This window comes from Gymnogyps californianus, chromosome 1 (assembly GCF_018139145.2).
Source record: "Gymnogyps californianus isolate 813 chromosome 1, ASM1813914v2, whole genome shotgun sequence".
NCBI classification, from domain to species: Eukaryota; Metazoa; Chordata; class Aves; order Accipitriformes; family Cathartidae; genus Gymnogyps; species Gymnogyps californianus.
The window spans coordinates 95,122,878-95,139,155 of NC_059471.1; the positions used below are offsets into that span (position 1 = coordinate 95,122,878).

The window sequence follows — 16,278 nt, forward strand, 5'->3', positions numbered from 1 at the left end:
TCAATACAAGGTCATACTCACATGTGGAGGTCCGGCATGGGCATTTCAGGATCAGTGGCATTATTTTGATTGCTGTATGTGAACTACCCTGCACCTTAAGGAATCTTTTGCTCTGAAGAGCAAATATGCTTTTGCATTCCATATACCTTGTCGCCTCTTCCAAAGGATCCATTGCTTTACTATGTTTGGGAACATCTAGCCCATAGGGGAATCCACGTCTATTCTGGTAGCGCTTCCAGCTACGCAGGAGTTAGTTAATCACAACAGACTGAATATGACTAAAAGAAGTCTGCAAGCGACTCAGCGTCGAGAACCTGGACCCGACCGCTTTCCCCTGCCACTGGCTTGCAGCAGTGGTGACGCTGGCTTAAGTCAAGGCGGCAGACAAGGCCTGGGCACCGTGCTGGAACTGCAGCTGGTGGGGAGCATACTTTGCCCTGGGTGTCAGTTTGTCTTGCTGCAGGAGGTATGCACACACCAGGGAGCCCCCGAGACCTGGGTACCCCCCCCTCCAGAAGGAGGCACACAAGAAGGCTGCGCTGTAACCCAGGGCGCACACCCAGGTTTCAGCAGTGCAAGTCTCAGCTGAGCTACAGCGCGAGTGGCGGTGCTGCTGCCGTGCCCTCGGCACGGCGCGTCTCCAGCAAAGCCGGAGGTGCTGCAGGATGTGAACAGGAGCCCTTGCTTTAGGTGTGCTCAGAAGTGAAGTTGAGCTCCAGCTGCTTTGATAGATTACTACTTCCCCCCCCAAGGCCAGTTCAGGCAGGCTGTGAATTAAGCCACTTCACAATGAACCCCACAACTTTCATCTCACTCCCCACCCCTCCAAAAACCTGGCTTTTCACAAGACAGCTGTTCTTACGAGAATACAGCTTCCTTGTGTGAAGCACTAGTGCTATTATGCGTGTTGTTATTACAGTACCTAGGAATATCCAGTGATGAAAAGCTGGACCCCACTCTGCTGAACAGCCTGCAAAGGAGAGAATTTTGAAGCTGTTTGCCCTTCCCCAACACAGATGAGTAAAGGTGGCAGGTTGTGTGATACTTCAAACTTCGGAGTTTGCGCTCAGAGGGAAGTATCTTTGATTTGGTTGAAGCTTGATGGTTCAAAGAGTAGGCCCAAACTTGACAATAGCTGAAACACTTCCTCTGGAAGGAGTTCCACTACTGTCACAAGCTTTGCCTCCAAAGAAACACAGCAGATGATAAAAATGGAAAACAATTATGTTAGAGCCTATGAACTTAGAAAACAGAGCACCCTTTAACCATTTCAGCTAGATTCCTAAGTTAAACCAAGTAACCAAGGGATTACTTGGTCAGTCTGCAATACTTTGTCAGGCCTAAGCAACCACCTAACTAGGCCAGTGTTAACATCACACCTGGGCACAAGAGCATCTACACCAAGTGTTATTCCAGCCTGTAGTACCAGCTTACACACTGAAAGTGCTGGCTGAAAGAATTCCTGCTCTTCAAGGCGGGGGAAAAAACCCTCATCTCCACTCACAACTTCTCCTGTTGAAGCTGAGTATTACCCCTATTTTAGCCACACTTCAGCAACAGATAACTTGAACTTCACACCAGTGATGTTTTAAAAATTTATTCTGTAAACTCCATACTGGGTCTTTAGTTCTCCTTTTCCTGCACAGTCTTTGTTCCACGCAGTCTACCCGTACGACGGGCAGCAATGAGACCAACTTTGCGCCCAGCAGGAGCATCTCTCCTGATGGTTGAAGGCTTGCCAATGTGCTGATGGTTACCACCACCAAAGGGATGTTCTACAGGCTGTGGAAAAGGAAAGCAAGTCGTCAATATAATTAACAACAGAAATGAGTAATGATGTTTAACAGCAATAAACTGATTGCAGGGAACAAAAAAATTTAACCGCTTCAGTTTTCATATAGTGCAGTAACTATCAAGTGCTGCTAACTACCCTAATTAAATGTGCAATTACAGGGTAATCTGTGAAGCTTTCTTTCCAGATATAGGCCAGACTCCTCCCCGTATCAAACAAATCCTTTCTAAACCATAAAAAAGGAAAGTGAAAACTCTAACTGAAAATAGACTCACATTCATGGCCACACCACGGACACGCGGCCAGCAGTTTCTCTTTGCCTTGTATTTGTGATAGGCACGGCCAGCCTTCAGGATGGGCTTGTCAATACGACCTCCACCAGCAACAATTCCTGGAAAAAATTGCAGGAATGATAACATGCAACTGTAACAGACGAGAGTGCAAAAGACTAATTCCTAATAGTATTCAAGTTCTAAGAATGAGCTTCTAAAGACCAATCTCAAACAATCCCAGCTGTGTATTCAAACTAGTATTTTCAAGCCATCACTAACACTGAGGTCAGACTCGAGCTACTAGCCACACATTAGGTGATCTGCAAGGGGACACATACTTTAATTACCGGTTTTCAATCCATACATACAGGATTGAGTTTAACACTTTCTAAAGCATTACCAGTTTTATTGTTAAAATTTCTTGGGTAACGTTCACCATAGTTTGTCAACTAGAGAAAGTATGAATTGAAAGAGCTCGGGGGACTTTCAAGAACTTTAATGTTTAATACCCAGTTATTTCATCATTTATTTATTTAGTCAATTTTACTAGAGTAACAGACCACAGATCACTCACTTTGGTGTCTTCTATTCAGAGGCAGGCAAGCGTCACTTGTTGCCCGAGTACAGCAGCCATCTCAGCTGTCACTCAAGCATACAACAAACCTGGTAAAACCCCCGCTTCTTGACAATGGTATTTCCATTCCTTGTCAGACCTTCCAGAACGCTTCACCCAACTGACGACACCTACAGCAGCTAAGCACCTCCAGCACCACCCCTACAGGCTCAGTCTCTGTATCAAAAGCAGGACACCATCAATGCCATGTTCTGCAGAAGTTCTTCCCCAAGGACTGCAGACTTTACAGGCTGAGCAATTCCATTACAGCTTGACGACGACGAGCATCCACTTTTCTGTCCTCTCACTAGGTCAAACCATCTCCCAATTTAAGCTGCCATTAACCAAAAGTAACGCAGGCATAATACACAAGTCAGGCACCCGTGCGCGGACTGTGCCTGTGCATAGTCCTGGGTCCAGCCTGTAAGTTATGCTATTTTCAAGATGGTAATAGAAACTGGGGCCCTGTTTGAAAGCTTGCTTAGCAGTACGTACACTCAGTGACAAGACAAGGTCACCGTTGTCACTCCTTACCAACAACAGCTCTGTTTGCAGAAGAAATCACTTTCTTGGAGCCAGAAGGCAGCTTCACTCTGGTTTTCTTTGTTTCCGGGTTATGAGAGATAACGGTGGCGTAGTTTCCAGAAGCACGGGCCAGCTTTCCACGGTCACCAGGTTTCTCCTCAAGGCAGCACACAATGGTGCCTTCCGGCATGGTGCCAACAGGTAGAACATTGCCAATGTTCAGCTGAGCTGCAAAGAGCAATCAGAGCGTCAACAGCTTCATTCAGGCTCCTGTACTTGAATTACAATTCTATTTAACATGGGCCTCTGTGCATAGAAGAAGGGCACCGCATAAACGCTTCAGTAGCAACAGGCAGGGGCACTTCTTATTGTTTGCCTTGAAACACAAGTTTTGCCTTCAGCATAACCGAAAGGCAGGCAAAATGGGACTCTGGATAGAACAACCCAAACACTTCACAAAAACTGCAGTTAGGCTTGTTAATCAAAACAGGCTGCATGAGGAGGCTGCAATCTCCAAGAAGGAAATCTAGGTCTGCTTGAAGCTAGCGGAAGCTACTGCTTTGTGATGGCTCACAACTGCACTCAAACACCCTGAACTTCACGTATTCAGACGACGTCTGCTTTAGTGTTCTGAAACTGCCCAGGCAACAACACACTTTCCGTCTTAACTCACCTTTCTTGCCGCAGTAAACAAACTGACCAGTATGAATACCCTCAGCAGCAATGAACAGCTCAGTTCTTTTCTTAAACCTGTATGGGTCACGGAAGGCAATCTTGGCAAGGGGAGCGCCTCGGCCAGGATCGTGAATGATGTCCTGTTGGAACGGAGATGTGCTTTAGAACAGGATACAGCATTTGTCATGGGTTCTGCAGAAACCTAGGAACTAGAAAAACTGGAGGTGATTACTACTGAGATAATTCTCACTAGGATTCCCCTTTCTCAGAGGGATCTTGATTTCTCCTGATGTGAACGAGTTGAAGATTCACATTTGTAAGAATACAACCTCAAGTATCTGTATCACAAAATGATGACTCTGGTTAAGTGTGCTGCTTGAAACTAATCGTGTCTGAACTGTTGTATTCCTGACATTTGGCAGATATCAGACCTCTCCACGCTAAGAAATTCACTCTCACTAGTTGCCTAATCACCTTTGGTCAGAGACAGAGTTGGACACAAGCAGCAGTTTCTCCAAGTGTTCTCTTAGAATGGAAATGTTTCTAACCTTCTAATATTAAGTACACTGCAGTTATAGAAGCCCCTAGATGAGGAAGCACAAACTTACTGTTTCTTTTTCTCTTGGAAAAACATGTCAAATGTGTTCCTGAAGTACACTGAGATTCCAATACACAACCATGCATTTAGACTACAGCTAAGCTATTAAAGCTCTTAAAGATGTGTCTAGGAAAGCTCAGATGTTGTTGGTGTCTGGTATTAATGTTTTTTCTGCTGTTTTCAACCCTGTCGGGCAAAATCCCCCATGTATTACATAAGTTTAAGTCAAACCTACCTACTTACCTACTTTTTATCATCAAACTCAACTATGGTGAGTGCGAACAAAGTTCCTTCTACAGCCTGAAGACAACGACCTTGCTCTAAAAGGCTGAAGAGACAACTAGATGTTCAGAGCATCTAGCTAGGTATCCAGTGGCACTGTTTGCAGTCTAAGTCACTGACACCCAAAAAATACCTACAGCACACCTAAAACACCATACCATACCCCAAATAAAAGTACCGCCTTGCCCCCTCCGCTCAGGACTAAGATGATGGATACTACTTAGTGCTTATGAAGACTTTTTTTTTTTTTTTTAAAAGATGCAATCAACTACGCGGACAACTCTCCCCAGCCATGTTTCATGAGGTACAGGGAGTTCTTAGGCGATGTAAAAGCACGCTGATATTCCTACATTAGCACAGCTCTAACAGAAAATCATGCTGCTGTCTACATGCTGCCAGCATCTTTATTTAAATGCTGACATAAACCCAAAGTAGTTTAACGTTTCGAGGAACGTGACTTATTTAACAAAACACGAGAAGCCTGAACAAGGGGCAGCCGAACAGCTGTGAGCACGGCTGACAGGACGTCAGATCCCTTACACAAGCGAGGTGTTGGGGGACGTGTGCTTCAGGGCCCTCGATGACAAGGCTGCTGAGGGCCCTTCCACTCCCCACAACCCCCCCCGCGGGGCCCAGAGTCCCCGGGGACGGGCACCCGCCGCGGACCCCCGGGAGCCCCGCCGGGAAGGGCCCGCCCTTACCTTGACGATGCCCTTGATGTACCCGTGCCTCTCGGCGAAGTCGACGGCGCGGAGCTTGGCCGGGCCCTTCCTGTGCTTCACGTGGGCGCGGAAGACGGAGCCCGCGCCCTTCCTCTGGCCCCGGATCACGCGGCCCATGGCGCCCTGCGGGCAGAGGGCGGCGCGCCGCCACCGGCCGTCAGCGCCGCCGCGACCGAGGGCACCCCTTCCCCTCCCCCATAACCCCGCAGCCGTTCGCGCCCGGCCCGGCCGCACCAGGCCGCGGCCCGCGCACCCCCGCCGCGCAGCGGCCCGGCCCCCGCCCCGCGCGGGGGAGGCGCGGGGCAGAGCCGGGGTAGAACCCGGGCGGGCGGCAGCGGCGGCCGCACCGCGGGTGAGGGGCGGATGGCGGCGGATGGGGGACGCGGCGGCCCGGCTCCTACCTCCGCTCACGGCCTCGCTGGGAAAGAAGGAAGCGCCGACGTCACCGCGGCGCCAAGGCCCTTCCGGCGCGGGGCGGGCAGGCGGCAGTCGCGCCGCCGTGACGTCACGCCGCGCCGCTGCCAGGCAACCGAGCTCTCGCGGTTCCTTGGGGGGGGCGGGGCAGAGCGCGGGAACAGCTGACCGGGGGAGGGGAGGAGGGGGCGTCCCTGGGGGCTGCCCGTCCCCGGGAGCCGTTAACGGCCGGCCCGCCGCCTACCGCGGCGGGGGGGGGTCGCGCCAGCCCTGAGCCGGGGCGTCCTCGGTTCCCCCCTGCGCCGACCCGGATTGACCCGGCGGCGCCGGGCGTGAGGCGGCCCGGCCCAGGGCGGCCGCGCTAACGGGGCGCCGGGCGGGTTTGCCTGAGCCAGCCACCCGCCCGCCCCGGGGGCGTCGTCTCGGCCGGGTCAGGGAGGCCCCGTGGCGGCGGGGGGTTGCCACCCCCCCCTCCGCTCCCCCCCACGGGCCCCAGTCCAGGCGGGAGCCCGGGGCAGTTGCCCGGCCCGGGGCGGGCAGGCCAGCAAGGGCAGCTTCTCGGTAGCTTGTTAGGCCGTTTGACGCAGCTCTGACGGGCTGGGGAGGAACTGCCCCCGCTCTGCGGTCAAGGGTCTCAGAGTTTGTTGCTCCGCTTCTTCGGGGTTTTTTTTGAGGCAGTTACTGTTGAAAAAGTCGGAGGGCTGATAGCCTGTTGCCCGGAGACCTCGCATAAACAACCAAGTTCCCCAAGCCAAGAGCCATTCCTAAAATAAGCTGTCATGCCAAAATCTTTCGTAATTAGCCGGATAGAAGATGCTGTTTGCGGGAAGAGGCTCCTTGGCTGATTTTTTTTTTTTTTAAGATTCCTGCACTGTGCAGTTTAACAGCTGCAGCTTTCAGGCTAGGAAGTGACTGAAGATAAAAACCCTGCAGCTGCTTTAAGCTGCCTTTGCCAGATTTTTATCAATATGAATTAGGGCATAATTGAGAGATACTGCAAAGCAGAGGTAATCGTCTTAGCATTCCTAATCAACTTGTGCTACGCCCTGGAAGGGGAAATGAAAACTGCCTTAACTTCTTTAACAGTCCACTGGGTTTTCAGCATCAGAGGCCCTTCTTCCCGAAGAGGGCACTACTGATGACCGAATTCACTGGAGATGGACTCTTCGACTTCAGATTGACTCACTGGAAATGAGGAAAAGCTCATCAGTGTAGGCCCATTTATGCAATTGTTCTCCTTGCCTTGAACTGGGAAGAACCTAAGCATCTGCCATTTCTTGATAGATAAGCTTTCCCACATTAGTCTTCCCAGGACAAACGGAAGTCACACCCCTCATTACAGGCAAAAAATCCTCACACTAAGGGCTCCGAGTCATCCTCCTTGTCAGAATCAACCACCACAGGTAAAGAGATTAGCACAGCCAGTTGTCCACTCTGCCCATCTGCTGGAGGTTACTGTCCCTCCAACAAACAGCCGGTGTGTCAGCTTCTCAGCCTGAGCCCCGTTTGACATACTACAGCTCGACGTATTATGACAAAACTGCCACTTACTTTGGTTTACATTGATACACTGAGTGTGAATGTCTAGAAGCTTTGATTTATGGTTCCTGTTGGCTTCAGCTGTGGGGGCAGGAGCATTGTTAGTTTTTGCTACTAAATTTGACAAGAATCGGAGCCTTAAGGAACTATCTGAATTTCCAAATAATGCCCATATAAACAGCAAATGATTGGTCACTCCTCTTCCATGTTCTTAGTAAGGACTTAGTAATCAATTTTATAAGAAGATAAGTAGTTGTGTAATGATTTAGTACACTCATTTTATTATCCTGTATCAACTATACTTCGTATTCATTTTATTATCTAATTCATGGTGCAGTCTTGCATACTGGTATCACCATCTGTGAAGCTGCAACCTTTCAGTTACGTTGTGGGCTTGGCCAGCCGCCTTGCTGCTAAGGTATTGCTACAACACGGAGGGTAAGGCTGAAACCGCAATAATCCCTTGCTCGTCCCTACCAGCTTTTTGGGTGTTCTGAATATTGTTAGAAATGTCCGTACTGTAACAGTGTGAAGAGTTCCGAGTTCACCATCACAACAGATGCTGTTTCAGCCTTTCCTCCCAGTAATGCTGAATGGTTATTACCTATTTGTATCACCTCAGGCTGTGTTTATGCGTACCTCTGGATCAGAGCATGCTGCGTGCCCAGGGCTCCAGTGCCGGTGTCGTCCAAGCTGGCTCTTCAGTGTTTTTCCATCAGAGAAAACCAGGAGGAGGCTGGGAATGGTATGCATCTAGGTCTCATCTCTATATGCGCTCATGATATCCTCAGGGTACACACATGGATGGAAAACCCTGAAAGCCTCCCAAGTTTTCTAGCCTTGACGAAGTTTGGGAATCAGAGAAGACATGCAAATAGATGACAGAACTGCATCAATGATGATGTAACTTTACAATTGATTTTTCCTGCTATAAGAGACAACGTTAGCTAAACACTTTCATCATCAAGGAATAACAGCATTGTATTACCTGACCCAGCCAAGCACGGACTGAACTCACAATAAGATTAAATGTTTTGTTTAGCTGTGCCTTCAAAATTTCATGGATCTAAAGAAATGTAAGGAAGTAGTTTACATCTGATTGCAATTAAAAAAATACTGTCCAGGGTTTATCAGAACAGTGTTGCTCTGGGTCATGCCCTTTGAATCTTGGCGCTGAAGAAATACGAGTGTTGAGCACTACCAATGATGGCTATTCTGTTAAACTTTTAGGAGGCAGAGGCCGTGCCGTGGTTTGAAATGAGGCTGTTCCCCTCCTCACTAAGCCCCCATTCCCTGGGCTGACGTCGTCTCCCCAGAACCCATCCGTGGGGGATTTCGCTGCGTGAGGAGGTGGTGGCAGCGGCAGAGGTACAGCAGGACAAGCCCATGCTGGACAACACAGCGTGAGACATGGGGCTACCAATAGCACGACAAAAGCATCACCCACCAATATAGATATCGCCTGGCATTGCCTACCAACAGCACTGCTGTGCAGCAACTGTTCTCCAGTGCAGCTCCGAGTCCTGAGATTTTGGCCTTGAGGACATCAACTCTGGTGACTACAGCTGCTTTGGCTTAAGATGTTACTGCCTTTACCAGCCGCCCTGCCTCTCTGCCAGGAGTTACAGCCACATGGGAAGAGGAGCAGAGGCAGGGCCAGCGTGCTGGATTGCCCCAGCCAAGGCCTCTTTTCCCACCAGAACTCAGGCTGTGCTGGAGCTGGGGGAACTGGCTCGTCTGCCCGAGGGTTCTCCGAGGCCTGGCAGTGAGCACAGGGATGTCCGGATAACCCAGGCATGTCCTGCACATCTGCACAGATCCACCCTGCTGCACAAGGGCCAAAGGCCTAAGGCTCTCGGGAAGCCTCGGCATGCACGCGTTATGCCTCCTAGACACGCGCACAGAAATCTGGATGGAAGTCTGACAGTGCTAGGCAAAATAAGGTATGTTTCCAAAGCACAGCTGCTGCACATCACAGCCTGATATTTTGGCAGCAACTTCATTCTTTGGCTGCTTAAACTACAACACTCAGCTGAGGTGGCTGAGGCACGGCCCCACATCCTTGCTACCAGGGCCGTAACATTCAGCAGCGGGGAAGCACACACACTGCTGGGGAAGGCCAGGTCTTATATCACCATAACTACTTCACGGGACCGTGTCTGTTGGAGCCCTTCCTCATGCATCTCCCCATGGCTGGCAAATTTGCTGGGATAATGCAGAAAGGGTAAAAACTACCCCCATGATTCTGGAAGGGTTTTGGCAGAGTCGTGGGTATGCTGCTACAAATGCAGTACACTACTTGCAGGGTGGGAACAAGTCAAGGGTGTGTTGCCTTAATTAATCCTTTCATGACAGTCACAGGCTAATTTGCTAAAGGTTAATTGCACTGTAAATAGCAAAAGGGGTGGTGTTCTGTTTGTGACAGATGGCAGCCACCGAGAAATTGTGATGAGACTGCTGTTTGGAAAGGGGGAAGAAGCAGCGAGGTTTCTCTAGGACCTCACCTTGAGAAGGGAACTGAGAAGAAGGGAAGCCCCTAACTCTATCTGTGCATCTTTTGAAAGGGAAGGAAATAAAGGATGGCTATAAGATTCATACGAGTGTTTCCTCTCTGGGATTGGTATGCTACAATGAAAATAATCCTGACCTCCATCAGGTGGGCACATACCTCTGTTTATGGTCTTGCTGACCTGTCTGGGTCTTTGCATGGGATTAGGAACCGACATGCGGACTCCAGCCAGGCTGCAGTGTCACAGTTCCAGTCTGCAAAAATAACATACCTGCTAATCCCCAGCAAACACACTCAGGGTGATCCTATTACCGCAGGCTGCTGCTCCCCGAGCGGGGCACAAGGGGTGCGAGTCACCTGCTGCCACTGAGGCAAAAGAAGGGCCACAGAAAGGAGCTACTGCTCAGACCGTGGAAGGGGCAAAGCCTCACCTCCTGCTGTGCATCCAGAAGAACTCCCTGGACTCTGAGGAAACGTCCTGGGCCTGCGGTATCCTGTAGCTAAAAGCAAAGGAGCCCTTTGTGAGGATCCCCTCACAGCAGCCCCCCCGTACCACCCTCAGCATCCTGGCGAAGCCCAGGCCACTCGTCTGTATTCAACTCCTCTGGCTTTTCAGAGGAGACAAAAATCCCTCTGCTGAGACACCGCAGGCCTCCATTCCAGTGACTGCTCCCAAAATAAATACCTTTGCTCTCTTCAGATGAATTTCTCCTGAAAGGACCAGCTTCTGTTTGCTGTCTTGAAATAAATATTCTCCCTCAACTGTACCCAGCTCCCTCCTCCCCAGCCTGTCTCATTCCTAAACCCTGGAGAGAGCTCCAAGAAAATTACTTGAGCTTTCCCTTCTGCTCTTGCATGAAGCAGATGAGGTCCCTGGCCTCATGACAACCACTTAATCATAATTAAATTGTAGCTCTTCTCTAAACCTTCCCTGTAGATATAGCACCGGGTGACCTGGAAGGAAACCTTACTCTTTACAGGGTTTCCTGTGGTTGCAGATCATAATTTGCAAGGCAAAAACGTACCTAGAAAAATCCTTGCCAATTACCTAATCCGCGCACTCAGCCTGTGCTCCCTTTTGAGTTATTGTTTTCATGCATCAGCACAAGAGAAAGAACTGGCATCCCTCTTACTTTGGTAATACTCACAGCATTCTCTGGGCTTACAAAGGTGTGGCAAAGACATCGCCCATGGGGCACAAGAGACTCCAGCTGTGCCAGGGCAGGTTTTATCACAGAGGCATGCAGATAAGATTGGAACCCGGCGAGCAGAGGAAAAGATGCCAATTGGGTGACTCCGCTTTCTTACCCAAAAGGGACCTGACTTCTGCATAGCCAAGCCTCTCCAGGAGGGTGCGGATTTGCAAGCATTTTATGTTATTCGCCATCTAAGGACAGTCTGGATTCCCGCAGCGAGAGCTGCAGAGGTGGAAAGCCCCAATTAAAACAAAGCCATTTACACCTCACAGATGGGTTTAGCAATGCTTATTAATTAGGTTCTGGTGACCTCTAGAGGCCTCTAGCCCAAAGCACCTAATTTCTGAGGATCTTTCGTGTTCTGGAACAAGGAGCACGACAAAAGTTCTGCTTTATTTCAGTTTCAAACTAAGATTAATTTTAGCCTTAACGGGGAAGGTATTGGGGAATAGTAATTGATGGTTATTCTTTTCCTCCCACTAAACATTGTAATAATAATTCCCTGTGTGCAGCAACGTCAAAGTCTGCACAGTAACTGTTGTAGGTATTCTGGAGATTCCCATTTTGCAAGAAATTTGCTTTCTGCATTGTCAAGTAAGAGAGGAGCTACTTCTCTTCCTTCATTATCTCTGACGATATATTCAATTAATCACTGATCCTGGAAAAATTGCCCACCTATCTGGTGAGGTAATCCGGTTGCTTACATGCATGTAAGTTATGTGTGCTTAAGACACAGGCGTTACACATGCATTAAGATGTCTTTGCAGAACACAGCCTTTGTGGACTAGTCCTGGCAAGGGAGTGCTCAAATACTGTGCTAGTCCTCTCAGACTGGAGTATGACCATGTTTTCTGAAAAATTAGTTTCAGCTGCAACCAGGGAAAAATTGTCAACCCACCAGCTTCAGGGCCAAGCAACACTGTATGTGGGAAAATTACCTTCTACCTGTATTGTAAAACAACAATAAAATTACCTGCAGAGAAGAGCGATACAAGAAAATGTCTAAGGAAAAAATGTGTTGTTTTAATTATACATCTGGATAAGCTTTTTTTCTTAATGAGATAAATAATAGGGGCAGCTGACGGAGAACGGGATAAATCCACCGAGCTAATTTTCTTTCCTCTTGAGCAGCTGAGATATGGGATTGAAACCGTACCAAGGCACTAAGAGAATTGGACGGAGAGACAGAAGAGCAGTGAGACACTGCCCAGAGAGACATTGGGGAGTTAACAGAGAGAGGCTTACAGCCACAGAGAAGCTTAGCAAGAAAAGGATAGCAAAGCTGGAGGAGGTGAAGCATATCTGCAGCAATGCACAGCTCAAAAAACTCTTTAGCAAACTTGCAATCCTACAGTGATGTGTGGGAGACCTCCTAAAGATTTCTAATTTAAGAGCACCCAGCTGTACTTCCAGATTTAGTTATTAGTTGCTTTTCCTACCCAACCCCCACCCCCTCCAAATTGTTTTTCTCTTTGCATTTCCTAATGGACCTCCTACCAACACTTTAATGGCAGCATTTGTTTGGTGACAACATCCCTGGAGGCTACAGCCAGGGTAGTCTGTGCATCCAGCTTAGAAACCAAATACAATAGCACAGGATTTTCTCTTGCTTGATAGATGTGACCCATAAGAGAGGGAAAAAGTGTATGTTTTGGTATTTCTTGTTTTCTTATGGCATAATGATGGATGAGCTTTTTTTTAAAAGAAAATTTCATTATTTTCTGGGTTTTGTTTCTTTTTTTTCCATAATCTCTTGCTTTGTTCTTGCTCTTTTTGCCATGTAGGCAATAGAGCTGAAGGGATTTCATGCCTCAGAACAGAAAGGAATCCTGAGCTTCTGAGGGGAATTAAAAATGGAGTAAGGGGGAAAGATTTAAAAAAGGATTTTAAAAGACTTTTTGTTCAGACTGTGTAAAAACTCTCCTGAGATTGTTTGAATCAAAACTCCTGAGAAACACATGGGAGAATAGCTCAATTGGTTAAAGATGATCATTCTCCTGTATCTTCTAAGTTCAACCTACAAAACTAATTTGATTTCGTTGGTCCTCTGAGAAGTCCTCTAGCAAAAAAGGCTGGGGGTGGGGGGGAACCTCTCTTTTTTTGATATTTGTGAGATACAAAGAAAACCAAGCTTTAAGGCCACTTGCATAAGCTTTGTAAAGCACTATGAAGTAAAAAAAGAAAAGCATTTCTTTTGCAGTTACCAAGAAATGCTGGCTCCATATAGTGCACAAGCATTTTTAATTTACACAGGTTTGTTGGCTGGATACTTTTGATCAATAGTACAACAGTGCTAATCAGAAAATGACAGGTACTTTTAATGTGGACTTCTTCTGGGTAAAACCTTTTGAACTTTTCTAATTTCTTAACCGAAAATGAGGAAAAAATATTGCTCCTGCCTTTTCTCCAGATACTGTTTTTCCTTCCTTTTTCAGAGATAAAATAGGAGAAAAAGGAAAGATAGGAGAAAGAAAACAAACATAAAATGGGAAGACACAGAAGTGAAACTCCTCCTCCCTCCAAATAACTGTTGGTTTTTTTCATTAAATTTAAGATTTCCATTTCCAAATGGAAAAAATGTGACTGGCTCCAAATATAAGAACAATGCTTGAGGGCAGGCCTAAAGAGAGCAATAAATCAGAGCAGAAAATATTTTGCTTGGGGAACACATCATGATTAGAACATAAATAATCCTCTTCTATATGCAACATAAAATAAACACAGCTGTATGCACAGACACACGCACATACACATGCTCGTACACATACACACGTCTCAGCCCCATTTCCCCAGGGCAGTCCTCTGACGGCACGAGAGATGAAGGGTTATGACAGAGGGGTCGGTGACATGGTGTCTGCTGAAAATCTCAATAAAATAGAGTAGCGGAGCCAAGTACGCAGAGAGCACTCAGAGATGTCAGCAGGAGGAAGCAACCCCTTGGCTGCTGGCCAACAGGAAACTCTGTGTACCAGTCCCCACAATAAAATACTACTTATTTCTTAGTAATTGTGGCAGTCCCAAAACATTTGCTTCTCTGTGGCTTCATAGGTTGCCTGTGTAGGTTCGATGCTCGTATGGGGCTGATTTCAAGCACAATATCTGCGGCTCCTGAGCCTTTCACCTGACCTGGGCTCTCAGGAGTGTGTTGCTAGCACACAGCAAGTTTGAGGGTCACGCTGCTGAATCTGGCCTCACTGCACGGGCTATACACAGACCCACCTCGTGGCCTACAGGAGAGAGGGTGCTCTCTGGGCTGGGCAAATCCAAAGCACTGCAGGTGCTGCAGATGTGCTTGTGCACACCCGCAGCACCCTGTGCCCTCCCAATTCTCAGCCCAGTCTCAAGGACAAGATTTGTTTTCTCCATTTTGGGCCCTCTCGGTGGCCTTCCAGAGTTTGCCCTCCCAACAAACGTGGTATTATTCTTCCCTGTCCACTGAACAGGTCTTTAGTCATTTTTAGCACAAGAAATGAATAGAGAGATTTGTTTTTTCCATTAAAGACCCCTGAGGAAAGGTAGCTTACTTCACTGTCTTCAGGGACACTTCCAAAATCCAGCACATGTAGACCTGGAGTGGGCCACAAAAGTGGGAGCGATGCTGGGGCAACTGCTTTCCTTACCAGTCCTGAGGAACTTCCAAGATTAAAACAATTCAATTCAAAGCAAGTCTGAGGCATCTAGAGGGATCCTGGGTGGGCCAAAGCTCTTTTGCAAGGAGAAAAGCAAATTCATATACCTTCCAGCAGAACTTGCTGGGATCTGTGTGGCAATTTCCTCCCTCTTAGATCTTCCAGTGAATTTTTCCATGACAGGGATAATCCAACCTAATCACTTCCATTTGACCCAGTTTAATCACCACCTTCCTGAAATGGAGTTAATAGGCGCTTAATGCTAACCAGCAAGCGAGGAGGATGATTCGTAAAAGATCTCAGAAAACCACTCTACAGTTCCTAACGCACTCCATTTTTTTCTTTTAATTCGTTACCCAGAGTTGGTAACTTCTGAGGCCTAAACCACAATACATCTTGAGCTCACTAAGCTAAAAATACTGACTTGCCAATGACAGAATACTAATGAATCCTCCACAGGAAAACTGATCTGTCATTTCCCTCCCCACAGGAACACACACAAGTGGTTAAATTTCTAAAGATTTTGTACAGCCTCTCTGCCTATAACGTTGTACACTGAGATCTTGATTCAGGTACTGTAGGCATATATTTTCCTTCTTTCAAGATTTATTTTTGGCTTATTATTCCACATCTGACATCCTGCAATAGCACTAACTTTAATTTTGCTTTGCAAGTATGACAGCATTCATAAATAGAGTCTCTGCTTTTGAGATGGTTTTGGATTTATTCTTTCAGATACATGTCAGGGAGCAGCAGGAGCGGGGTGCTCCACGCAGCGGGATGAGCTGGGAGCCCTGGGTAGCCTCGAGGCACGCAGTGCCCTCACTGCCATGGTGCAGGCCCAGGCATGGTGCTCCCGGGCCAGCGGGTGCCGGGGTGGGGGTCCCAGGCTGGGCTCCTCCGGGCCGCTCAGGGCTATTACTGCACTCAGGGCCCTGATGACCCCACAGCAGGACAGCAGTACTGTCCTAATTAAAGCCAAAGACTGCTTCTTGGTTTAGACTATTCTATGTTCTCATAAATTCACATCTGTCATGTTGTCTTGAAATCTCCTGTAAGCGAGGGAATAGAGAGTAATGTTGATACTCCAAACAGTAGGTCATTTGAGCTGGAGTTGTCAAGTTACAGCCACCTCCTCCTCCTCCTCCCCTCCTCCTTCCTCCAAAAAGGTAATTTTACACATATTTCTTTGTTCTGCTTTGAGTGACAACATTTGTAACCATTGCACTGTGGTGACACATGCACTCCAGGTGTGTGAGCTTGGCTAACTGTACGTATATGGTACCCCATGCTTGGTGCTAAGAGCATGAGGGGGAATGTGCACTGAGTTCATTGCAGTTCACCTCCAGTACTTCTTGACTTGAGACAGAGTTTCTTGCTGCAGCAAAACCACTGCTTCTTAGCAACTTTATGCATTTGTCACCTAATTAGACCAAAAGTTGTTTTTCTCCCTCCCCTGCTACCTGTTGGCACCCCTTTTTTGGCTTGTGGATTTTCCTTTCCAATTCATTA

At 47.8% G+C, this 16,278-nt stretch overlaps 1 protein-coding gene and 1 long non-coding RNA gene across 2 annotated transcripts; both read right to left on the reverse strand.

The window, feature by feature from the left end:
* Window positions 1-1,581: 1,581 nt before the first annotated feature.
* RPL8 (ribosomal protein L8) lies at window positions 1,582-5,602 on the reverse strand. The gene is made up of 5 exons (XM_050915221.1): window positions 5,459-5,602; window positions 3,876-4,017; window positions 3,212-3,430; window positions 2,068-2,183; window positions 1,582-1,782 (listed from the first exon to the last, which is right to left on the reverse strand). Exons 1-5 carry the CDS (start codon window positions 5,594-5,596, stop codon window positions 1,624-1,626), a joined length of 774 nt encoding a protein of 257 aa, XP_050771178.1. The 5' UTR covers window positions 5,597-5,602; the 3' UTR covers window positions 1,582-1,623.
* Window positions 5,603-8,014: 2,412 nt separating this feature from the next.
* On the reverse strand, window positions 8,015-10,434 carry LOC127029556 (uncharacterized). Its single transcript, XR_007768208.1, has 3 exons — window positions 10,373-10,434; window positions 10,101-10,195; window positions 8,015-8,271 (listed from the first exon to the last, which is right to left on the reverse strand). It is a non-coding gene; the product is annotated as an uncharacterized LOC127029556 (long non-coding RNA).
* Window positions 10,435-16,278: the final 5,844 nt, after the last annotated feature.

Coding starts and splice junctions, on each gene's coding strand:
- RPL8 (XM_050915221.1), bottom strand. CDS start 5,596: ATGGGCCGCGTGATCCGGGGCCAGAGGAAGGGCGCGGGCTCCGTCTTC. Junction 4,018..5,458: donor ACATCAAGGGCATCGTCAAG/GTAAGGGCGGGC, acceptor CCGTTCCAACAG/GACATCATTCACGATCCTGG. Junction 3,431..3,875: donor TGTTTACTGCGGCAAGAAAG/GTGAGTTAAGAC, acceptor TGCTCTTTGCAG/CTCAGCTGAACATTGGCAAT.